Source organism: Hemiscyllium ocellatum, chromosome 25 (genome assembly GCF_020745735.1).
Source record: "Hemiscyllium ocellatum isolate sHemOce1 chromosome 25, sHemOce1.pat.X.cur, whole genome shotgun sequence".
In the NCBI taxonomy this organism is placed as follows: Eukaryota; Metazoa; Chordata; class Chondrichthyes; order Orectolobiformes; family Hemiscylliidae; genus Hemiscyllium; species Hemiscyllium ocellatum.
The window spans coordinates 35,382,146-35,408,561 of NC_083425.1; the positions used below are offsets into that span (position 1 = coordinate 35,382,146).

A 26,416-nucleotide genomic window follows, 5' to 3' on the forward strand; every position below is an offset into this window, starting at 1 on the left:
AGGATGAGAGGTGAGGTTGAGAAGCCCTTGCAGGAAATGAATCCATGGTCTTCACATCTCAAATCAGCTGTCCAGTCACCTGATTTAACCTACCCCTCTGTATTGATCTGCAAGGGTGTGCAGGTAGGAAAGTGGAGTTAAGGTCACAATTAGATCAGACAGGATCTTATTCAATGGTTCTTATTGAAGGGCTTTTGCCTGAAACGTCGATTTTCCTGCTCCTCGGATGCTGCCTGAACTGCTGTGCTTTTCCAGCACCACTCTAATCCGGAATCTGGTTTCCACCATCTGCAGTCATTGTTTTTACCTAGGATCTTATTGAATGACCTACCTTTGCTCTGACCAATAATTTTAAAAGCCTTCTCATATATAACAATATTTTCAAGTCAGTTCCCTTCAGTGCTGTCGTCAATATTTGTTATTCATCAAGTTTATGAAGTCAAATTATCTGGTATTTATCATATTGCTGCTCTGGGACAACTGTCCTTAGAATTTTGAATGATATTTTGGATTGGAGATTGAGGTTTATATTTGGCTTGGAGATTAGGGTTTATTCTTCTGTTTGGAGGTTACGAGTTATATTTGCTCGTTGATTTGAATTGAAAATTTAATTATATTTACGTTTGTAGCTTGGGTCATGCTTGAATCTGAAGGAGTTGTGTTTTCTACTTGGTGGAGAGAGTAAGAAGACTTGGATGAGCTGTGGTTTGCAGTTCGTCAGTTCTCCTCCTGGAGGATCGGAGCGCTGTCGAGGGAGTTGTTCCCCAAGTGGTGAACCCTCGGTCTTCCTTGGCCGCCCCCTGGGAGTTTGCTCTGACGTGTAGCGAGCTGCTGGTGTGGAAGGAGCGGCCGGGAACCGCCGCTGATCCGACCGCCAAGCGGAGATGCCGAAGAACAGCGGCAAGCAGCTGAAGCCGAGCTCCAGCCTCCGGGAACGGCTGGACGGACACGAACTGGACCTGAGCCTGAGCGGCCTCAGCGAGGTCCCGGTGCGGGAGCTGGTGAGTGGCGGCCGGGGTTTGAGAGGACGGGGCTGCAGTGTGATGCCTCCCACAGTCGGTCAGCCTGCCATCACTGCCCAGCCCCTGGTTTCATAATTGGGTGCCCACAGGGACCGCGGCTCAGCTGGAGGAGGGAGGAAATGACAGGAATGAAAAGCTTTAACATCTGAGGACTCTGGGTCTACACTCGGTGGCGTTTTGAAGGATAAGGGGGGGGTCTAACTAAAACACACAGAAACAAACAGGATCCTCAATCTGTAGTTAGCTCAAGTTGTGGAGAAATTTCCTCACCTAGACACCGGTGAGTTCGTGGAATTCTCTGCCACAGAAATAAGATGTCGAGGTCTAAATATTGAATGTTTTCCATAAGGAGTTAAATACAGTTTTCAGGACTAAAGTGATCTAAGGGTATGGGGAGAAAGCAGGGACAGGGTGCAGAGTTGGCTGACCAGCCATTATCATATTGAATGATGGAGCTGGCTCGAAGGCGCAAATGGACTACTCTTCCAATGTTTAATGTTTCTATTTCCAACTCCATGTGGAGTTTCAACCTACGTATGGAGTAAACTACACTGCAACAATCTTAGGGGAACGTTGGCCAGATAGTCTTAGTGACAAGCAATAGGTTTACATCACTTTTAACAAATTAACAATTTGATAAATGCAGAATGTGTTTGCCTGTAGTGAACTTACCTGTATTGTATGTCTCAAAATGTCTGTGCCCTTCAACAGGAATGCTTATTTCTTGTGCATTTCTTCTTATTTCTTGTGCATTTGCACATGCACAATTCACCTCAACTTACACAATCGTGTCAGTATAAAAGAGGTGGTGATTTGGAGTGTTTTGTAAAGTATTAAGGTAGACCGGTCCCCAGGGCCTGATGGTATCCAAGAATGCTGAAGGGGGCAGGTGAGGAAATTGCTGGGGTCTTATTCTAAATCTTTGTATTCTTTTTAATCACAGGAGAGGTTCTGGAGGACTGGAGAATTGCTAGAGTTGTTCCTTTAAGAAGGGATAATCTTGGAAATTACAGGCTAGTGAGCTTTATGTTAATGATAGGGAAATTATTGAAGATAGAATTTACTCACATTTTGTAAAATATAGACTTATTAGCAATAGGCAGTGTGGCTTGTGCAGGGAAGGTTATGTTCACAAACGTGATTAAATCTTTGAGGAAGTGACAAAGATGATTGAGGCAGGGCAGTAGATGTTGTCTATATGGACTTTAGCAAAGGTTTTGACAAGGTTTTTCGTGACAGGCTGTTCCAAAAGGTGAAGTCACTGGGATCCACAGTAAGCTTGTAAGGTAGATGCGGAACTGGCTGAATCAGATAAGACAAAAAACATCCATCTCAATTCTAACTAGAGATCTGGGATCAACAATTGGATTCCTGTTGTAAATAAAACCATAAGACATAGGGACAGCAATTAGGTCATTCAGCCCAATGAGTCTCCTCTGCCATTTAATCATGGTTGATAGGTTTGAGAAACCTATCATTTTATCTCATAACCCTTGGTCCCCTTGATATTCAACCTGTCTATCTCTGTCTTAAATGTACTTAATGACCTGGTCTACGTAGCCTTCTGTGGCAATGAATTCCATAGATACACCATTCTCTGGCTTAAGAAGGTTCTCCTTTCTCTGTTCTAAAAGGTCTTCTCTTTACTCTAAGGCAGTGCCCTCAGATTCTAGTCTCTTCCAATGGAAGCATCTTCCCAAAATATACTCTGTCCAGGCCATTCAGTATTCTGTTTCTTCAGTTAGATCCCCCTCCTTATCCTTCAAAACTCCATTAAGAACAGACCCAGAGACCTCAAATGTTCCTCAGATGTTAAGCTTTTCATTCCTGGGACCATTCTCATGAACCTCCTCTGAACACACTGCAGGGGCAGTACATCTTCCTGAGATATGGAGCTAAAAACTGCACATGATACCCCAAAGGTGGTGTGATAAGAGCCTTCTAGTAGTACATCCCTGCTTTTATGTTTACGTCCTTTCAAAATAAATGCCATCGTTATGTTTACCATCCTAACTTCTAACTCAACCGGTAAGTTTACCATGAGAGAATCCTGGACTAGAACTCCCATGTTTCTGCACTTCAGGCTTTTAAATTTTCTCCCCATTTTGAAAATAATCCATGCCGTTCTTTTCCCTACCAAACTGTATGACCTCACACTTTCCTATGTTGTACTCCATCTGCCACTTCTTTGCCCATTCTCCTAACCTGTCCAAATCCTTCTGCAGCCTCCCCACCACCTCAGTGCTACCTGTCAGTCTACCTACCAGTCTGTATACCTCGCCAAAATGCCCTCTGTTCCTTCATCTAGATGGTTAATGTATGATATGGTCCCAACACTGAGCCTTGCGGAACACCACTTGTCTCCAGCTGTCATCCTGAGAAGGACACTTTTATCCCCACTCTCTGCTTTCTGTCAGACAGCCAAGCTTTTCTCCGTGCTAACACCTTGCCTGTACACCATGCTTCCTGTGCAGCATCTTGTCAGTGAATTGGAGGAGAATATAGGCGGTTAGATTATAAGCTTGTGGATGAGACAAAGACTGGGGGAGCTGCAGTTAGTAAGGAGGATTTCCAAAAGATACAGCAAAGTAGATAGGCTGGAGCCATTGCAGCTGTATTGAACTTTGTTTAGCTACGTTTGGAATATTGTGTATAATTCTGATTGTCACACTACCATATGGATGTGGAGGCTTTGGACAGGGTACAGAAACAGTTTATCAGAATGTTGCCTAGATGGGAGGGTATGAGCTAATGAGGAGAAATTGGACATACTTTGTATGTTTTAACTTGAATGTCGAAGGCTGAGGAGCAACCTAATAGAAGTTTACAAAATTGAAATGCCTGAATAGTCTTTTTCCGAGGGAAGAATTTTTTTTAACTAGGGGACAACGGTTTAAGGTAAAAGGGAAAGGTTAAAGAAGATGAGAGTCAAGATTTTTTTTATATACAGAGGGTAAGTACCAGGAATTCACTGTCAGAGGATGTGGTGAAGGTAGATACAACAGCATTCTTTAAGAGGCACCTTGAGAGATATGAAAAGGCAGGAAATAGAGGAATACAGTCTGCAATTTTCATCATGTGAGAAATGCATCATGTGCTGGCACAGGCTTGGTGGACTGAAGGGCTTGTTCCTGTACTGTACTGCTCCTTGTACACTGTCCTCATCACACTCCCAGTTTAGGTTTATTTAAAACATATTTGCCTCATATTGCAACAGGAGACCCTTGATTATGAATTAAGGGAGTTAAAGCTGAGGTAATGGTGTGCATTAATGAAAATGTTATTTGCGCCTTGCATTCAATTCCTTCTAGGCATGAAAAGCTCACATTTGCTGCTGCCTTGTATAGCAGTTCTGTTTTAATCCTGTCAAACCTTAAAATAATGTATTGTGTTTTCAGGCAACATTGCCCAAGGCCACTGTCCTGGATCTATCCTGTAATTCTCTTGTCACACTGCCGGTAAGTTGTCGTATCAGTTATATCTGTCTGTGTTCTGGGTTGGATGTCAGTGCAGTGTTGTGTACGCATATCTCCCATGTGTTGTGAGGTGAGGTGAAAATAGCAATTAGTTAAATGAGACATTGTGTGATTTAACAAGACACCATTGTCTGGGGAGGGGAGATTTCATAACTCAATAGTCATCATGTGCCATCTCTGGGATATTGTGATGTTTTCAAGAACATTCTTGAACCTTGAGGGAATCAATACCATCTGGGGAAGGAGAAGGGAGAGCTAGTACAAACTATACATTCCTTACTCATAAAAACACCTTCAGGAGAGGGAGAGAGATCACTGACTTAGAAAAAAAGTTGTAGAATGGGTAATACCCTTGTGTGATTATAATGGGATGCAGTATCCTGACTACAGCCTGTTTATGAAAATTCAGTTTTTACAAAAACAAGAAAGCACTCTGAGTATAATGTGTATATGGTACATTCAGGACATACCCTCTCTAGAGCAAAATAAGTAAGAATAAATAGGAATGAAAAGTCATTTTGGTTCATTCAGTCCATGCTGACGTTCATGGGTCCATTTGACTTTCTTCACACCCTTTGACAAACTATCCAATTCTCCTTCATGTTCATGTAACATTTAAATGCTTCGATACAATTGAAGTCATAATAGCACAAAAGAGGAGCCTTAGGCCAACAAGTCTATCGAACCTTTCTGCAATTAATGCCACTCACCTATCCATCACAATACCTCTGCAACTACTTTTGCTTCAAGTGCCTGTTGAAGTACCTTAAAACATTGACCATCACCATTTCCACCACCCCAATTAATAGAGTTCCAAGTTATCTCTCTCACTCAACAAAGGTGTTCTTCCTCACGTGTGCCTATATCTGTTGCTGAAAATTTAAATCTGTGTATCCCAGTTCTTGCAGTATTCACAAAAAGGAACAGCCTTTGTTTTATGTTCACAATTTCTTGAAGTGTATAATCTCACATTTCTGATATCATCTTTATAATTTTTTAAAAACATGACTACCATGCCCATTTAGCCTTAAGGTCTGCTCCAACATTCGATTTGAATAATAATGTGATCACAACAATATGCAGCCCTCCAAGTGGGCTCCAAGTGTCTAAAATTTTCTTCCTTTTTTTGACTGTACAACATTGAAGGAGCCTGGACTTGCAGGCTTCAAATTTAAAGATGGTTGTCACCCCCAGTACCTCAAAGAGTCATTACGTCCCTCCCAGGGCAGTCCAAACAGGTTAGATATAAAATTTCCACTGCTGAGTCATCAAACTCTCCTAAGACAAGTACAGCATAATGTTAGATAGAGAGTAAAGCTCACTCTGTGCTGTTGCATCATATCCTTTATGGATGTGTACTTGTTTTGTGTGTGTTTTCTCCCCTCTTGATTGCATTGACATATGGTGGTAATGTAATTCTGCTTTGCGTCATTGGATTAACTCTCTATTCATGCCCCAGTCCAGGCAATAAGAAATTTGTAGTTATTAGCTGTGCTTTAGTGTAAACCACTTTCTCGCCTCTAAGTCTGAAGGTTATGAGCTCAAGTTCCCCTTAAAAGAATTGCACAAGATTTAGGCTGATATTGCTGGTGTTAAAGAATTGCTGCATTGTTAAAATGTTACTACGGATGAAAAGTTAAACCAAAGCCTTTTCTGCTTTCTTAAACAGAAAAGATTTTATGGCCACTAATTCAGATAACAGCAAACAAAAATGTCTTGGTGTCCTGATTAATTTTTACCTCATTGCTGCCTAAATTGACTGCTGCATTTTCTACAGTACTCAGTGGCTACAATTTAAATAGTGCTCCAAAAGTTATAAATTGTGCAAATGCAAATATGGGCCCTTTTGTTCCTTGCCCATTGAAAAGAAATGCAGCTAATCCCAAACCCATTCTCTCTAAAGATTCACATACACATTGCACCAGGATTTAATAGTAATCAGGAACAGGAATCCTGGCTGATCTTTCAGTGACTAGCTCAGGGACACTAACATGAAATGTGGCATCCTGATTGCTGATGACTAATTAATACTGTGCTATATAGGCAATGCTTTGTCTGTCTTGAGCATTGTGGTGGACAGGTTCTGTATAGGATTTTATTGTCTACAGAATGTGAGAATTTTGCTACCTGGCTGGAGGTATAAGCTTAAGTGAGTACATTTTAATTGGTGTTCATGTTTCAAGTAGTTTTTCAAGAGTAGCTGTTAAGTCTGATCTTTCTATTCATTTTTGTTTATTTCTCTGTCTCAAAACACCTCTCCATCAAATGCAGTCAGAATTCTGCAGTCTGACACATCTCATCAAACTTGATCTGAGCAAGAACCAGCTGCAGGAGCTTCCTTCAGATTTTGGACGACTCATTAACCTGCAGCATTTGGACCTCTACAACAACAAATTGACTAACCTGCCAGTCAGCTTTGCTCAGCTCAAGGTAAGCAACCTAGTCCCATAATCTCATTCTGGGAAACCCTTGGAGAAAAGCTTGTTTTCTGTTTGTCAGTTTTCTTTCCCCATCAGCCTTCAAGCTCGCAATTCATATTTTATCAAGATCATCTTGTGGAGTTGGGAAAGCAAATCAATGTCATGGTTGCTTTCATTATACTGGTGCATACTGCAAACTTTCCTTTCTTGTTTCATCTGCCCTTCAAGTGTCTTGTTGTGCAAGTTTGTGTATTTCCTTTCAGTTTCACTAATGTCAAGGTCCAGACTACATTCAAAATCTTCTGCTCTAACTTATTCTTTCAATTCATCTGCCGCTACAACCAAAAATAAACATATCATTGAAAGGTAAAATTGCTTTTATGGGAGCCCAGGTCGACTCATAAGCTGAATTGCCTTCTCTGCTCTTGTCTCGTCTGACCTGTCATTCTATGATCATGACTGGTCAAACACCTCAATGCATTTTACTCCCTTTGTACACTATTGGCAATCATAAATTGATCAATCCCTGCTTAAACGTTCTCAAAAGACTGAGCTTTCACAGCCCTCTGTGATGGAGAATTCCAAAAATTCACAACCTTCTGAATAAAATAAAACTCATCTTGCATCTTATATTTAAATTGTGTCCCTTGATTCCAGACTTCCCAAACAAGAGAAATATCTTACCTGATACTACCCTGTCTATCCCTTTAAATATTTTATCCTCTACAGAATGCTGGCCTAATTTGTCCCATCTCCGTTCATAGGACAGTTCCATTCAAGGATCAAGTCTGGTAAATTTCATTGTCCTCCCTCTATGGCAAGAAAAGAGACTGAAACTACACACATTATTTCAGGTGCAGTCTAACCAAGCACTTTTACAACAGAAGCAAGGCTTCACTACTCCTGTACTCAGATCCTCCTGCATCAAAGGCTAACTTTCCATTTGCATTTCCAATAGCTTGTGCACCTGCCGCCTTCAGTGATTTCTTGACAAGAACATCTAGTTCTCTTTGAACATCTGTCTAATCTCTCACCAGTTTGGAAATGATCTGCACATCTGTTCCTTCAACCAAAGTGGGTTACCTACCATTTCACCAAATTATATTCAATCTAGCATGTTCGTGCCCAATCACTAATCCTTAACCACATCCTCCTGAAGCTGCTTTACATCTTCCTCACAACAAACTTTCCCACTTAACTTTGTATTATTTGCAAATTTGGGAATATTACATTTTGTCCCCACCTCTAAATCATTTGATATTATGAACAGCTAGGACCCAAATAATAATCCATATGATACCCCAGTAGTCACAACTTGCTAATGTGAGAATGGTCCATTCATTTCTACTGCTTTCTAGCTATTAGCTAATTAGTATATATCAGTACATTACCACCTGTTTCAAGGCCTTTAATTTTTCTAACCAGTATCCTGTGGAGAGCTTTATCAAATGCTTTTCAAAAATTTAAATATAGTTCATCAGCTCTGTTTTTATCAATTTTATTAGTAACATCTTCAAATGAAAACTCAAGTTCACAAAACATGATTTCCCATTCAAAACTCTATGCTGAGTATGCCTATGCAAATCATTATTATCCATGTGTCTACTTTACCATATCCTTTATAATCTATTTCTAGCATTTTCCCTACAACTGATGAGAGGCTAACAGATCTGTATGTTTGCAAAAACTAACACCTGTCAGAAATCGAGTCCCTCAAATCTCGCATTCTCCCTTGACTTGTCCTATACTCTCTGTCCGCAGCCATCCTGGGATGTCCAGTCCACAGCTTCGATAAAAGCAAATCTCTAAACTTTGCAGCTTTCTGAAATTCTACCCATATTTTAATGCCTCTAAATTTTAACTACTTCAGAAAGGCAAGCGTCTCCCATTCTACATCTGCAAGCTTGATGTCAACTAAACCTATGCTGCCTACATTCTAGTTCATACCAAGTTCCATTTGCCAAACACTCCTGCTGGTGCTGATCTTCATTTTTATTCAATCAGAGTATGAGAGCATTGCTGGCTGGAGCAACATTTATTGCCTATCCGTAATTGCCCAGAGGGCAGCTAAGAGTCAGTCACATTGCTATGATTCTGGTGTCACTTGTAGGCCAGACCAGAAAAGAATGGTAGTTTCTTTCCCTCAAGGACATTAGTGAGTCAAATGGGTTTTTCCACCAATCAACAATACTGGTGACCATGAAACCAGATCTTTGTTGGCGAATGGTGTGGGCAACTACATAAAATGCTTAAGGCAAGTTGAGTAAATGTTCACCTTTGTCATATTCTCACAGTTGTCATTCTATGATTTTTGCTAAGAGTTGCTTTGACACCATGGCAGGGGTGGAAAGATTAGAGAGATTCAGATATGGAGTTTTGGAAAAGACAGATGCAAATTTGGGAGGTGTCAACACATTTGGTGAAGAAAGTGGGTTTGGATTTGTAATGATAGTTAGTACAGCCTGTTGGTGATTATTTAAGGGAGAGTTTTGATATGGCAGATTTGAAAGAGGGGAAACATTAAAAATAGCAACTGACATGAGAACCAATAAAGTATGTTGCATAGTCAGCAATTTAGTGGAAATATAATTGAAGGTGCAGAGGTAGGACTGGTGGCCAACTTGAGCTCTGAGAGGGAAAGAGGTGTGACAAAAACTGGAGAAAGACACCACTTCAGGTCTAGGACTGGGGAGAGACTAAGACATTTAGCCCAGCGGGCTAGAGAAAGGAGGAAAGTGACATCGAGAACTGATCGGATAGCTTCTAACTCCTAGCAAAGGTATCCTTGAGCTCCACACGCTTGTTGGAAGTGAGGGTGGATGAGGACAAGGAGGTGTTTAAATTAACCTAATGCAATAGAAGAAACAGCTGGGGGTTATCTTTGTAGTTTGGAATGATCCTGTAATTGTTAGGCCTGTAAACTGCCATATCCCTTTAAATCTGCAGCCATTGAAATTGAAGTAATGCTATGAGAAGGGTAAATGGTTTAATTTGGGACTAAATTATAGAAGATTGAGATGAATGCTTCAGTTCAGCAAATTAGAAAGTAAAAGGCTAAACAGTTGGGATTTTGGAACTATAGTTGTAAGTGAATTGGAGAATAGGTTTTCTTTTCCTGGGAAGGACACAAGGATGTAGAGTTGAGGGAATGCAGGTTCTGAATGATCACAATTAGTTTGTCTGAAATTGAGTAGTGAAGCCTTATGAGATGACAAGATCAAGGTGGTGTAAATGGATTAGGGAGTTTAATAATTATTACCTGTTCTTTAGCATTTATCCCTTTGTCATTGCATTAAAACTAAATACCCATTTGTGGCTCTGGGTTAGAATCATGGGTTGTGTGAGAAGCTATATCCTGATTGCATCTCCTCCAGCAATGTACTTCATGCTCAACCTCAGTAAACTAATCCATACAACACCTGTGTGACAGTCTTACACATTGTGTACCAGTGAACATGATGTTTCTGAATGGGAATTAGCAGTACTGTTGTAAATGCTGAGAGGAAGCATATTGGTTTATGTAGTCTCACTTGGATCTTAGCATTTTTGTTTAGATGATTAAAATCTAATGCTTTACTAACGGTTTCTGTCTCTGAAATGTGCTGCCTTAAGTTTGATACAAACACATGGGTCTAATTTTGTCTCATGAAAATGGAGGAATACACTGAGGTGAAAGGGCAAAAGGCAGTATTTGTCTTGAAAGGAAAGACAGTGTATTGTTGAGCACCATCCCCCATCTTTTGGCTTTGCAAAGCAGTTGCAAACAACTATAGCATTTTTGATATAATCACTTGTAATTTCTGAAATCTGTCATTTAATTTGTACACAGCAAGTTCTTAAAGAAAGCAGTGAGGATAACTGATGCTCCTTTCTCTCAACAGAACTTGAAGTGGTTGGATTTAAAAGGAAATCCACTTGATCCATTGCTTGAGAAGGTGGCAGGTGACTGCCTGGATGAGAAGCAGTGCAAGCAGAGTGCAGCCAATGTAAGTTTCAGGATTTGTCCTCACCATAAAGATAACTTGATATTAGTTTCCAATTTTAGCATCATACAACAAACCTTTTTTTCTTAAACTTGCAAAAAGGCTAAGAGAATCCACTGTCCATATTTTGGAAGAGACTTTCAGGTGTTTTGGGGCAGCATGGTGGCTCAGTGGTTAACACTACTGCCTCAGCACCAGGGAGCCAGGTTCAATTCCAGCCTTGGGCGACTGTGTGGAGTTTGCACATTCTCCCCATGTCTGCGTGGGTTTCCTCCATACTCCGGTTTCCTCCCACAATCCCAAAGATGTGCAGGTCAGGTGAATTGGCCATGCTAAGTTGCCCATAGTGTTAGGTGCATTAGCTAGGGATAAATATAGGGGAATGAGTCTGGGGGGGGGGGAGGGGTTACTCTTTGGAGGGTCAGTGTGGACTTGTTGGGCCAAAGGGTCTGTTTCGATACTGTAGATAATCTAATCAAAAATCTAATCTAAAAAAGCCTGTACATGTCTGTTGAAAACACTATCTGTGGTGTTGATATTTCTAATAGTGGCATCCAATATGAGGGATACCAGTCTGTCACTATTTGATAGTGGTGTACACCACTGCTGCTGGGGACATTAATACAATATAGATTTTTTAACTGTATAAAACTGAGGTAAAAAACTGATGGATATAGATACCTCACTGTATAATAATGAGAGATACAGGTTTGTCACTGTTCAGCAGTGGGATAAGGTACTGGTGCGTACAAGTCTTGTCCATATCACATAGGTGCAGTACTGGTGGATGTAGTAACACGGTACAGTATTGGTGAGTACAGATATAAAGCCTGTTGCAATCCTTGTAGAGGATGAGCACATTTTCCAAAGGATTTTCAGCAACCAACAGAAATAGCTAAAATGTTTTGAAACTGTAACTATAGCAAATTAAAACCAGCATGTCAAACTTTACTCAATAGACAACTAATACAGCAATCTTTTTAAAAACATGACTTTGACAAGAATGGACTAATGCAATCAAGGTGCACATCTTGCATCTCCTTTTGTGCATCACACTGCTGACAGAATGCAGCAACACAAGATTGTGTTCTAATTTACTCTTAGCTTTCGAACAGACTCATTTCTCCTTGCCACACCAGATTAAATCTTCAAGTGTTCTTCAGAAATCATTGGGTTCAATCTAAGTTTACCACAACTGGCTTTCACTCACAAAGATCATCTTCATGACTCCTTGTTCCTTAAATTTCCGAAGGTCCTGCTAATCTTTCCTTGTTCTTTTCTATAGAAAACCAATTTTTGCAAGCATCCTGATTTGACATGATACAACTGATCACCCTGCTATTCACAACAATAATTTCTTGTGTTTCTGTCTGTCACTTTATCTATCTATATGCGCCACTCTGTCCTTCTCCAAAAAGTAACTCTTCCTTTTTTTATCAAGATGTGAAAACGTTTATTTGGATTTCAAACAGATCTCTCTTTCCATGACAGTCCGAACAGATGAGCTTCTCTTTTGAGAAGAGATATAGAATGATCACCAACCCCCATCCAAAAAGTCTCAGTTTCACCTGAGATTGCACTTTAAAAATCTCCTCCTTTAATCTTCTTGTAAAGTTCAGTGGTCACAATACACTGGGATACAGCATTAATGATTTGTAACTGGAGCACTGTATTAATCTTCCACTATCGTATATCAGTAAGTTTAGTGAAAGAAGATAGTTAGACATTTTAACTCTTGAAGTAATATGTATGATAAAGATAAATCAGTGTTATTGCGCATGAGGTGGTGTGTAGTTCTACACATGGTGAGATCCAGTTCCAAGAAATTCAGTTGTTAACTTTGTTTTCACTGTTGGATATTGCAGGTGCTGCGGTACATGAAAACCATTCAGTCCGAACAAGATCGTGAAAAACAGAGACGGCTGCTTGTTGAAAGAGGTAAGAGTTTAAATGGCTAAAACAAATGTTCATCCAGACATAGGGCTACTGAGAGTGGATTACAATTGAGAGTCTGACTTAAAGGTATTAATCTAAAGCTAGCCTTGTTTTCAGTGGATTTTCACTCAAGTATCGGGGGGTAACCTTTCATTGTGTTCATTCCATCCATACCTTGGAGTGCAGACATCAGATTGAACTTGGCATTTTCCTATTCAGTCTTGTGACTAGCTGAGCAATCTTGAAGTGGAAGAAACAAATTTCAAGAGTCTGTCATTAATCGCCATATTCTATATTCCAGCATTGTAATGGTGCAGCATTAGTTCTGCTTTGTAACTGGGAGTCAGACGGAATTAGCTGGTTAGCCAAATTGATCTGGTTCTATGCTGTAAATTCTGACAAAGCTGAAAGTAGTCTTACTGCAGAATAATTTTTTTGCATTCCACTGAATGTATTGGAATTATTTTTCTGCACTCTTTGGTCTTCAGATGCACGTTTTCAGCTATTTACTGTTCAGCAAAATGGTTGTAGAAAGACTAAATGGCATAGAGGATATGTTTGGAATGCAGGTTTAACGACTTTAAATTCAAAGTGCAATCCTTTGACCTTGGAGTCTTTTACTAGCTCTCCCAGATTTTTACTCAATGGTTAACCAGGTACACAATGTGATAACAGGAAATCTGTTACTTGGTGTGTATCTCAAGGAAAGCAACTGGCAGTTGGTCTGAATAATATTTAGAGCATTGAGAGTGGATCAGTAATTTTCACTTCACTGATTGAAGAGATGGATCATCACATAGGCTCACACTTTAAAAGTATCTAGAACTTGCATTTATTTAGCACCTTTCCTAGATTACCTATAGCAATTCATCACCAATAAACTTTTTCTGAAGTGTACTCATTGGCTGCAAGGTTTGCATGTTATAACAATGAGAGCACTATGCTAGCAGCAAATTTGACATGAGCTGAGGAATAGATTCTAGCAATGACATTCCAGAAACCTCTATCTAATGCTGTGGAGGCCGTTCTGTCAATAGGAATATAGGAATAGGACCTTGGTTTGACATCTCATTTTAAGTACAGCACTTCCATTGGCTTGCCATTGTGAGCCCTGCACTTAAATGTTAGCTTATGATATGTGCTTGGTCTCTAGTTGACTTGAAATACTTGGACGCAGAGTCCAAAAGTGCTAGCAAAGTTGAGTATAAAATAAAATCAGAAAGCATCAGAAGTTTTAACTGCCAGCTTTATAGCCAAATATGTTGTTACAGAATTGGAGAAAAGGCGTGAAGCAGAATTACGGGCTAAGGAAGCAAGGGAACGAGATCTGCGTAAACGAGAGAAAATGGAGGAGAAGGAGAGGCGCAGGAAGGAGTATGATGCACAGAAATTACAAAGGTTCAATGAGCCAAAGGAGGAAAAGCCTACAACTACATCAGAAAGTAAGTGAAAGATGGAAGGTGGGTAAGCTATGTGAATTCTTAGAGTTAGATCTGCTCCATGAGTCAGCAAATGTACCAGAAGTGGCCACGTCAATGCAAGTTCACTCTTCTCTCATTATCAACTTGCGTAAATTAAAATCACTAAAGAATTCTTTACTCATTCACAAATTTAGCATCATTGTCCTTTGTCCTTTTGCTTCTTGGATGTGATTTCCTGAGTATCAAAATTTCCACTGCAATAGCTGTTTCACTAGTATGAAAGGCTCTCAATTGTAGAAGTACTGAGCTGGCCCTGACTGTGTCCACATATGCAAGAGTAAAAAATGAGGTCTCCAGATGCTGGAGATCACAGCTGCAAATGTGTTGCTGGTCAAAGCACAGCAGGTTAGGCAGCATCTCAGGAATAGAGAATTCGACGTTTCGAGCATAAGCCCTTCATCAGGAATAAGAGAGAGAGAGCCAAGCAGGCTGAGATAAAAGGTAGGGAGGAGGGACTAGGGGGAGGGGCGATGGAGGTGGGATAGGTGGAAGGAGGTCAAGGTGAGGGTGATAGGCCGGAGTGGGGTGGGGGCGGAGAGGTCAGGAAGAGGATTGCAGGTTAGGAGGGCAGTGCTGAGTTGAGGGAACCGACTGAGACAAGGTGGGGGGAGGGGAAATGAGGAAGCTGGAGAAATCTGAATTCATACCTTGTGGTTGGAGGGTTCCCAGGCGGAAGATGAGGCGCTCCTCCTCCAGCCGTCGTGTAGTTGTGTTCTGCCGGTGGAGGAGTCCAAGGACTTGCATGTCCTCGGTGGAGTGGGAGGGGGAGTTAAAGTGTTGAGCCACGGGGTGATTGGGTTGGTTGGTTCAGGCGGCCCAGAGGTGTTCTCTGAAGCGTTCCGCAAGTAAGCGGCCTGTCTCACCAATATAGAGGAGGCCACATCGGGTGCAGCGGATGCAATAGATGATGTGTGTGGAGGTACAGGTGAACTTGTGGCGGATATGGAAGGATCCCTTGGGGCCTTGGAGGGAAGTGAGTGTGGAGGTGTGGGTGCAAGTTTTACATTTCCTGCGGTTGCAGGGGAAGGTGCCGGGGGTGGAGGTTGGGTTGGTGGGGGGTGTGGATCTGACAAGGGAGTCACGAAGGGAGTGGTCCTTGCAGAACGCTGATAGGGGAGGGGAGGGAAATATATCCTTGGTGGTGGGGTCCGTTTGGAGGTGGCGGAAATGGCGGCGGATGATACGTTGTATGTGCAGGTTGGTGGGGTGGTAGGTGAGAACCAGTGGGGTTCTGTCTTGGTGGCGGTTGGAGGAGCGGGGCTCAAGGGCGGAGGAGCGGGAAGTGGAGGAGATGCGGTGGAGGGCATCGTCGATCACGTCTGGGGGGAATCTGCGGTCCTTGAAGAAGGAGGCCATCTGGGCTGTGCGGTGTTGGAATTGGTCCTCCTGGGAGCAGATGCGGCGGAGACGAAGGAATTGGGAATATGGGATGGCGTTTTTACAGGGGGCAGGGTGGGAGGAGGTGTAGTCCAGGTAGCTGTGGGAGTCAGACGGTTTATAATAGATGTCTGTGTTGAGTCGGTCGCCCGAGATAGAAATGGAAAGGTCTAGGAAGGGGAGGGAGGAGTCTGAGACAGTCCAGGTGAATTTCAGGTCGGGATGGAAGGTGTTAGTAAAGTTGATGAACTGTTCAACCTCCTCGTGGGAGCACGAGGCAGCGCCGATACAGTCATCGATGTAGCGGAGGAAAAGGTGGGGGGTGGTGCCAGTGTAGTTGCGGAAGATGGACTGTTCCACATATCCTACGAAGAGGCAGGCATAGCTGGGGCCCATGCGGGTGCCCATGGCAACTCCTTTAGTTTGGAGGAAGTGGGAGGATTGAAAAGAGAAGTTATTCAGGGTGAGGACCAGTTCAGTCAGTCGAAGGAGGGTGTCAGTGGAAGGGTACTGGTTGGTGCGGCGGGAAAGGAAGAAGCGGAGGGCTTTGAGTCCTTCGTGATGGGGGATGGAGGTGTACAGGGACTGGATGTCCATAGTGAAAATAAGGCGTTGGGGACCGGGGAAGCGAAAATCCTGGAGGAGGTGGAGGGCGTGGGTGGTGTCCCGAACGTAGGTGGGGAGTTCTTGGACTAAAGGGGACAGGACCGTGTCGAGGTATTGGGAGATGAGTTCGGTGGGGCAGGAGCAGGCTGAGACAATGGGTCGGCCGGGGCAGGCAGGTTTGTGGATTTTGGGCAGGAGGTAGAAACGGGCGGTGCGGGGTTGTGGGACTATGAGGTTGGAGGCAGTGGATGGGAGATCCCCTGAGGTGATGAGGTCCTGGATGGTCTGGGAGATGATGGTTTGGTGGTGGGAGGTGGGGTCGTGGTCAAGGGGGCGATAAGAGGAGGCGTCCGCGAGCTGGCGTTTGGCTTCAGCGGTGTACAGGTCAGTGCGCCAAACTACCACCGCGCCTCCCTTGTCTGCGGGTTTGTTGGTGAGGTTGGGATGGGAGTGGAGGGCTGCACGTTCTGAGGGTGAGAGGTTGGAGTGGGTGAGAGGGGTGGACAGGTTGAGTCGGTTGATGTCACGGCGGCAGTTGGCTATAAAGAGGTCGAGGGCGGGTAGGAGGCCAGCACGGGGTGTCCAGGTGGATGGGGTGTGTTGGAGGCGGGAGAAGGGGTCGTCAGAGGGTGGACGGGAGTCTTGGTTGGTATGCAAGAACCAGTGGATAGTGTGCAGCAGTAGAAGGCTGGTTCATGTTGTTTCTTCCCCTTGCTAGCCTTAGAATGCCATTGTGTGACTGTTGTATAACTGGCAAACTCAGTCATGGATTTGACCTTAGTTCCTGTTTGTGTGCCTAGACATTGCGTTCTAAATATTTATAGGCATAACATGAAAGAAAAATCTGTAAAATTAATTCTTTAACCAGTATTAAAAAGATTAAGAGATGAATATGCCAAAGTGACTCATGATTGTGGAACCTTAGAATGGTTACAGCGCAAAGGAAGCTGTTTGGCCTGTTATGTATGTATCTGCTGTCTGCAAGATCAGTGAACTCGTTCCATTCTGCTGTCACTTCTCTGTGTAGCAATGCAACCTTTTACATAATTATCAGAAGTTATTTTGAAAGCCATGACTCAACCTACCTTAGCCACAGTCTCTCTCTGGCTATGCATTCAGATACTAACCACTATGAGAAAGATTTTTTTTTAAATGTCTCCATTGCTTCTTTTGCCTTGCATCTTCAAGTGATGTCCTCTGGTTCTCATTCCTAATGTCACTGAACAGTATTTCCCATGTATCCTCAGCTGAACTTCCTCGATTTTTAATATCTGAGTAGCAATCCTTTTTATATTTAAATAAAAGCAAATATAGTAGATCCTGAAAAGCTGAAAAAGACATAAAATGCTAGAAATACTTGAAGTTCTAAAGAAGGTTCACAACTGGTTCTAAACTTTAACCCAGTTCTCCCTCTGTAGATGCTGTCAGAGCCTACTGAGTATTTCCAGCACCTTCTATATTTTACTCCATGTTATCTTCTCCATGGATAATAACTCCAATTTAAGATTATCTTTGTACAAAGCCTCTCATCCTTGGGCCATTCTTATCTTTTCTGTATTAGACATCTTTTCTAAAGTCTTCACGTCCTTCCTGGTGGTATCCAGCAATAGACAAAATACGCTAGTTGAGACTGAATCAGTATTTTTATATATGTTTGTCATAACTTTCTTGGTTTTGTACTCTGTGTATTTATTTGTAAAAGCCTAGGATACCATGAGCTTTATCAGCATTTTCTGAACCTTCCTATCACTTTGAATTACTTGTGTACACATTCTTCAGGTCCCTCCCCTGTTCTTGGACCCCCCTATGGAATTGTACCCTTTGTTATATTGCCTCTTCCCCATTCTTACAGGCAAAACAAACACACCTCTGCATCAAGTTTCACCTGCTAATTATTCTAGTAATCTATCAACCTATTTTCTCAAGAATTTTAACACTGTCCTTCTTCATTTCTATGTCTTCAAATTTTAAAATTGTGCCCTTTGCAGCCAGGTCTAGGTTACTGATCTACCTAGAAAAGCAGGTTCCCAACAATAATTTTCTGGGAAACCCTGCTACATAACTTGCCCTCATTCCTAAAACGACTGTTCACAAGCACTCACTTTACCTGTCACTCAAGTAACTTCATGGTGCTTTTATTCCATGGACTGTAATTTGCTGACCAGATCAGCTAGTTTCCACTGGTAGAGGGCACAAATTTAAGATGATCTCAAAAAAAAACTAAAAGGGAATCGAGAAAAACCTCTTTACATGAAAGCTGCGCAGCCTTTTCCTGGAACAGAATGCCCAAATAATTTTAAGAAAAATGGATATTTACTTAACAATGAATCTTAACTGGTAAGGGTGTGAGCAAGAGAGTGGGGTTAAATGAGAGGGCTTATGACAAGAAAACCATCAGCGCAGATACGGCTAGTCAAATGTTTTCACAATCAAGAGGAAATTTGATGGGGGCAAACCTCTAATTTAAAAGGAAACCAAAGTTTGTGAGAAGATTTGTAGCTCGAGTGCTCGTTTTTGTGGTTCTGTTCGCCGAGCTGGGAACACAAATTCCCAGCTCGGCGAATAGAATCGCAACAATAAAAAGGAAACCAAAAGGAATAATGTTGGTGCCAGTGATGCTTGGTGCTGAAACACTAACACTGGATAACATGGCTACAGTTTAATTCTGTTTCATTCTAAGTTAAACTTAATGGAAAATTATCTAATAATGGTGAAGTTATCTGTACTCGGGCAGATAGCATGTGCAAGATTCTTGCGCAAATGTGCTTCTCAACTTCTTGTAACTTGTTTAACCCATCTACAGCTGCCACTGTCTACAAAGGACAAGTCAGGCACAATATCGCTGTAAGCTGCAAGGTTCCTTTGGGTTTCATACGTGCTAATTGTGTGCTTATGCACTGACTTTCAGTTTCAGAAGTCGATGCTGCACACACCCAGATCTCTGAAATCAGTGCACCAACAATCCAGCCTTAACAGTCCTCTGAAGTAAAGAATTCCACAGATTCACTTCCCCGTTAACAGAAGAAATTCCTCCTCCTCTTTGTCTTAGAAGTGTAACCCCTTATTTTGAAATTATGTCCTCTAATCCTAGACCCTTCCACAAAGGAAAACCCTTTCCCTGTATCTCCTTTCAAGTCACCTAAGAATTTTGTATCTTGAATCTCAGCCTCGTAAACCTTCTGTGGACTACCTCCAATGCAAGGGGAGCCAAAACTGTTCACAGTATTCGAGCTTTAGTTTTAGCAAAACCTTCTAACTTTTATACACCATTTCCTTTTGTGTTAAATGTCTACAACCCAATTGCCTTCCCTATAACTTGCTGAATTTGAATGCTAGCTTGTTTTTGATTTAGGTTTCCAACCACTCTCCCTGCAGTGGAGATAGGACCTAACTGTGGTCAAGAATTACCTAATTCCTAACTGAATTCGACATTGTCACCCATATTTTTAAGTTATATGATAGCTTGTGCTATCCTAATTTTCTATTGCTTTTAGAAATTATTAGTCCGGAGCCATGTTCAAGGATACACATTAAATCATTGTTTTTTCTCTCCTCCATTATAGAACCAGTCTCTTCTGTCAATCCATCAGCACCTAAAAAAGGACACTTATTCCAAGTGCTACTGAAGGTGCTACTGTTCCTGCTACTATGCTCCATTGTCACTGTGGTGATGTGCAGGAGAACAAAACTTCCACATGAGCAGCTGTGCAGTACTGTAAACCATCTATACGAAGACACACTTCACGCCCTTCAGGGAAATGAGGTTCTCCAGAAGCTTCTACGTAGCATTCCATTCCCATGACCAGGAGCCAGGTGAAGAATCACTGAAATTCCTATGGAATTGATTAATTCGTGTGTTCTTATATTGCACATAAATCCTTCATCTTATTTGCCTTTCCCAAATTCTACACAATAAAATCCTGTTTCGCATTCACCAGGCTTTGTTGTCTTCAATGTTTTAAATACTAGATTAGTGGTACTGGAAAAGCACAGCAGTTCAGGCAGCATCCGAGGAGCAATAAAATCGACGTTTCGGGCAAAAGCCCGCGAGGATGCGTCCAGTCTCCCCAATGTAGAGATGACCACATCAGGAGCAACGGATACAATAAATGATATTGGTGGATGTGCAGGTAAAACTTTGATGGATGTGGAAGGCTCCTTTAGGGCCTTGGATGGAGGTGAGGGAGGAGGTGTGGGCGCAGGTTTTGCAATTCCTGCAGTGGCAGGGGAAGGTGCCAGGACGGGAGGGTGCAAGCGCTTTAGGGAACATCTCTGGGACACCCACACCAATCAACCATATCACCCTGTGGCCCAACATTTCAACTCCCCCTCCCATTCTGCCTAGGACATGGAGGTCCTGGGCCTCCTTCACCGCCACTCCCTCACAACCCACGCCTGGAGGAAGAACGCCTCATCTTCCGCCTCGGAAACTTCAACCCCAGGACATCAATGTGGACTTGAACAGTTTCCTATTTCCCCTTCCCCCACCTCACCCCAGTTCCAAACTTCCAGTTCAGCACTGTCCAATAACTTGTCCTACCTGCCTATCTTCTTTTCCACCTATCCACTCCACCCACCCTCCCTCCCCTCCCCCTCCGACCTATCACCTTCATCCCCTCCCCCACTCACCTATTGTACTCTATGCTACTTCCTCCCCACCCCCCACCCTCCTCTCATTTATCTCTCCACCCTTCAGGCACTCTGCCTGTATTCCTGATCAAGGGCTTTTGCCCGAAATGTCAATTTTACTACTCCTCGGATGCTGCCTGAACTGTGCTTTTCCAGCATATCTAATCCAGAATCTGGTTTCCAGCATCTGCAGTCATTGTTTTTACCTGGTCTTTTAAGTACACCTACTTTAAACTCCTGATTGACTTTGCTAACTCTAATTTACTAAAAAAAAAGTTTCTAGTTTAGTTCTGAGATATAGAGAAGATAATGCTGTTGGCCCTGGGTTTGTGAAGAGGAAAATATCACATTGGAGCCTGGTTAGATATAACTTATGACTTGGAATTGCCGGTGTTGGTCTGTGGTGGACAAAGTTAAAAATCACACAACACCTGGTTATAGTCCAACAGGTTTATTTGAAAGCACTAGCTTTCAGGTGGTTATGGAGCAGAATCATGAGACACAGAATTTATAGCAACAGGATTGCAGTGTCAGAGAATGTAATATTAAACAAACTTAGCTTAACTCTTTCTCCTTTTAAGATGATCATGTTAGTTTCAATTCCTTCATATTATAAATCCCAGAACATTTTTAAAGTTACATTCTCAAGATAGCTATAACAATAAGTGCCAACTCAGCTCAGAGGCTAAAGTCTGTCTGTGTCCTAATGTGAGGTCACACTGATTCTATTTGTAAAGTGGGATCCACAGAATACCACATGGAATCATGCAGTTCCTGACTGAAACAAAATGCCACCCTGCTAGTACAAACCCACGTGTGTGGGGCCAGGGGCGCGAGCATCCACGAGAGATCGTATGTGTGTGAATGCAACTGGGCACAACTCTGTGAGAGGGTGTGTGTGGGGGGTGCACACATGAGTGCATGAGAGACAGCCCACACACAAGATACCTTTGGGTGACCATCCTTCAAGATGGACCCCGGGACAGGCAACCAAGCAAAGTTGCCAAGCAGAGGCTGACAGTCAAGCTGGGCACCCATAGGGATGGCCTCAACCATGATCCTGGGCCCACGCCATACCACAGGCAACCCCACTGCACGACACACACTGCCACAGACCCTTCCCCACACACAAGGCCTCCCACCCATACGCACCCCCTCACAGACCCGCATCCCATCACACTTTCTCACAGACACCCACATCCCCGCACATACGTGCACATAAGCCTGTGGGGTGAATTCACAGCTGCAGAACGACATTCCACCTAAACCAAAAACTGCACAAATCCATGCAAATCCCACCTAGAAATCGAATCAGTCTGACCCAACTTTGGGACACAGACAAACCTCAACGTCACACATTCAATGCCTTATCTGAGCTGAGTTGGCACCTGCAGATAAAGCTACCTTGAAAATGCAACTCTTTTTTAAAAAAGTTCTGGGATCTACACATGACGGAACTGAAACTAACATGATCATTCCAAAAGATTACACAACACCAGGTTATTCTCCAACAGGTTTATTTGGAAGCAGTAACTTTCAGAGCACTGCTCCTTCATCAGGTGATTGTAGAGAATAAGACAATTTCATTCTAAATGATGAGAAACTTAAGCTAAATTTGTTTAACATTACATTCCATGCTATTGTAATCTTGTTGCTATAAATTGTGTGTCTTATGATTCTGCTCCACAACCACCTGATGAAGAAGCACCGTTTCAATAGCTAATGCTACAAATAAACCTGTTGGACTATAACCTGGTGTTGTGAATTTTAACTAGAAATAATTTGGCAATCCTGTTGATTTAGCTTCATTAATCTCAGGTTGTTGATCCAGTGAAGGAGTAAAATGAATAGATTTTAGTATCTGTTCTCCTAAAACTCTTAATTGGCAGGAAATTTTTTTTATGATTATGCTTTGTCATCAATGGTTTATTTCAGGTCAGCATCTGATGTTTTTACTGATCAGACTGTAACCTGAAAAAATCAAAGTTGCCCACAGAATAATAACTTGCAGATTATACCAAGATTTGACAGTTTATTCCCAGTGAACAACATGACAACTGCAGTAGTGGTGTACATTCGAAGTAAGGCAAGAGTTCAGCCAAAAGCAAGTGAAGAATCATCACATTGGAGAGTCAATTACTTAATGATTTAGGAACTAAACAAGGTTAATCCTTAAAAGGATCCTTTTGTTTTACAAAAATGATCCTTTCCCACCTTTTGTCAGAAAGTGATCTACTTGTATCTCCGTCCTTTTAACTCTATCTGCTTCATGCTTTTACCTGGTAAGTCATTCCATAACTCGATTACTGTTTGGTGAAAGCACTCAACAAAATTTTGATTTGTGGCTTGTGTGTCTGTTATTTGAATCCTTCATGTAAAAACAGTTCTGTCAATTCTCAGTGGCTTATGTTGTTGATCTTTTTATAACTAGAATCTATTTTGTGTTTGCTGGAATTGGGAACAGTTTCACTTAATGTTCTCACCAGAGAACCTCTGCTGAAGCTAAACATTCTGAATTATGCTGGGACCAATGTCCTAGCGAATTGCATAGCTCAGGCTGTAGACTGGGCTTTAGACTAAATTGGGGGGGGGGGGGGTTCAGTTATGGGACAAATTAGAAAATCCAAATTAAAGGAGTAAGTAACAGTGCAGGATAGCGATGTGGCAGATGGTTACCGGACAATAAAGGTGAGAAACAGAACAGGTGAACATCTTTATGTACCAAGGAATTATTTAAAAAGTAGGGAAATGTACCAGTGGAACAAATTTAAAAGCTTTGTATCTAAAAACGTTAGGCATTCAAAATAAAGTGGATAAACTAAACACACAGATGTAAACGGGTATCGTATATTTGGATTACAGAGACATGGCTGCAGGATGACCAGGGATGGGAATTGATGTCCCAGGGTATTCAATATTTAGGAAGGACAGACAAAAAGGCAAAAGTGTGGAGTGGCATTGCTGGTTAAAGAGAAAATTAGCACAATAGTGAGAAAGGATATTAGCTCTGACAATGTGGAGTCCATGGGTTGAGTACTAAAGGGTAAAAAAACACTAGTGGATTAGATTAGATTAGATTACTTACAGTGTGGAAACAGGCCCTTCGGCCCAACAAGTCCACACCGACCCGCCGAAGCGCAACCCACCCATACCCCTACATTTACCCCTTACCTAACACTACGGGCAATTTAGCATGGCCAATTCACCTGACCTGCACATCTTTGGACTGTGGGAGGAAACCGGAGCACCCGGAGGAAACCCACGCAGACACGGGGAGAACGTGCAAACTCCACACAGTCAGTCGCCTGAGTCGGGAATTGAACCCGGGTCTCAGGCGCTGTGAGGCAGCAGTGCTAACCATGTCATATATCGACTCCAAAATGCAGTGGTGTTGTTGGGAATGGCATTTAACAGGAAATTAGAGATGCATGTGATAAGAGATCTTTGGTGATCATAGTGGTTTAATCTACATGTAGATTGGGCAAATCAAATTAGCCACAATGCTAGAGGAGGAATTCTAGGAGTACATATATGGGATGGTTTTCTTGACCAGTGTGTGAAGGAGCCAATTAGAGAGAGGCCATCTTAGACTGGGTACTGTGTAATGAGAAGGGAACCATTGCCAAAGTAGCTGTGTGAGAGGCCTCAGATGTAAGTGACCATAACATGATAGACTTTTTTTTATCAAGATGGAAAGTGAGGTAGTTGACTTTGTGACTAGGGTGCTGAATCTTAATAAACTGAATAAATATTTTGGCTCTGGCTTCACAGAAGAGGAGACGAATCAGACTCCAGAAATGTTGGAGATGGCAAGATTTAGTAAGGGAAGAACTCAAGGAGGTCAATAGTAGTAGAGAAATGCTGCTGGGAAAATTGAGGGGATTGAAGGTGAATCTATATCCCAGAGTATTTAAGGAAGTGACTCTAGAAGTAGTGGATGCATTGATGGTCATCTTCCAGGATCTGTAGACTCTGGAAGAGTCCATGCAGATTGGAGGGTAGCTAACGTTCTTCAAATATTCAAAAAGGGAAGTAGAGAGAAACCAGGGAATTGTCGACCAGTAAGCCTAACATCAGTAGTGGGGAAGATTCTTGAATCCATTTTCAAGGATTTTATAGCAGACCATTTGGAAAGCAGTAGCAGCATCAGGCGGGGTAGATGAATGAGGGTGGGGGGGGGGGGGGGGATTTCGTAGAGATTTACAAAATTCTCACAGAACTAGACAGGGTAGATGCAAGGAGAATGTTCCCGATGGTGTGTGTGTCCAGAACCAGGGGGTCATGGTCTGAAGATAAAGGGTGGACCATTTAGGAAGGAGATGAGGAAACATTCGTTCACCCAAAGAGTGGTTGGCCTGTGGAATGTATTGCCACAGGAAGTAGTTGATGCCAAAACACTGAATGTATTCAAGGAGAGACTAGATATAGTACTTGGGGCAAATGGGGCCAAGGGAGAAAGCAGGATTAGGCTATTGTACTGGATGATCAGTCGTGATCACGATTAACAGTGAAGCAGGCTTGAAGGGCCAAATGGCCTTCTTCTGTTCCTATCTTCTATGTTTCTATCCCTGTGGTTAAATCATTACAAAATCATATTGTAATCTTGGCCTAAGACAACATACTTTGTTATAATAGATTGGTGAGTAACTGAGCTGTACTTTGCCTAGCTATACTACAGAAAAGTGGTGGAGAGCTCTGGAAGAGTGAGGCTAGAATCATGGAATTGTTACAGCACGGAATCAGGCTATTCAGCTCATGATGACCCAATCAGGTAGTGATTTACTGAGTGCCATCTCCTACCTTTTTCCCTATATCACTGATTTTTTTAAAATCCTTTTCAGATAAAGATCCAATTCTTTATACTTTATCCTGCCTCACTTTCAGGCAATATAGTCTAGATCCACTCACTGTGCTATAAAGAAATATACATCAGTTTCTTAAGTGACTTAAGGATCCAGACTCAAGTTTTTGGTACCATTCTAACTGATAAAAGACTGGAAGGAATACTTGGAAACCATGTGCAGTGAAGGTGCAAAACACGTGATCAGCACCTTATTCATCACCATAAAAATTAATTCCCTGCACCAATGATGTCCACTAGTAATAATATGAATCATCTAGAAAAAGCAATACAGCAACTCACCAAGGGTCCTTTGACAGCACTTTTCAGACTTGCGACCTCTATCACCTCAAACAAGGACAGCAGATGCTTGGGAGCACTGCAAACAGCAAGCTCCATTCTAATGCAAACAATGTCCTGACTTGGAAATAAATCATTGCTCCATCACTTGCTGGATCAAAGTCCTAGAAGTTCAAAGAAGCATGGTGTACACCTACATCACATGGACTGCAGTCACAGAGACATACAGCCTAGAAATAGGCCCTTCACCCCATTCAGTCTGCATGGCCCATAGCCTTGCATGCTTTACTAGCTCAAGTGCACATCTTTAATGGCTGTAAAGCCATTCTCAACAACATCAGGAACCT

The 26,416-nt window shown here is 42.3% G+C and overlaps 1 protein-coding gene across 1 annotated transcript; it reads left to right on the forward strand.

Moving 5' to 3' along the window:
- The first annotated feature begins 775 nt into the window (after positions 1 to 775).
- Positions 776 to 20,234, forward strand: lrrc59 (leucine rich repeat containing 59). The gene is made up of 7 exons (XM_060844210.1): positions 776 to 1,001; positions 4,421 to 4,480; positions 6,770 to 6,928; positions 10,800 to 10,904; positions 12,767 to 12,839; positions 14,108 to 14,278; positions 19,864 to 20,234. Exons 1-7 carry the CDS (start codon positions 885 to 887, stop codon positions 20,100 to 20,102), a joined length of 924 nt encoding a protein of 307 aa, XP_060700193.1. The 5' UTR covers positions 776 to 884; the 3' UTR covers positions 20,103 to 20,234.
- Positions 20,235 to 26,416: the final 6,182 nt, after the last annotated feature.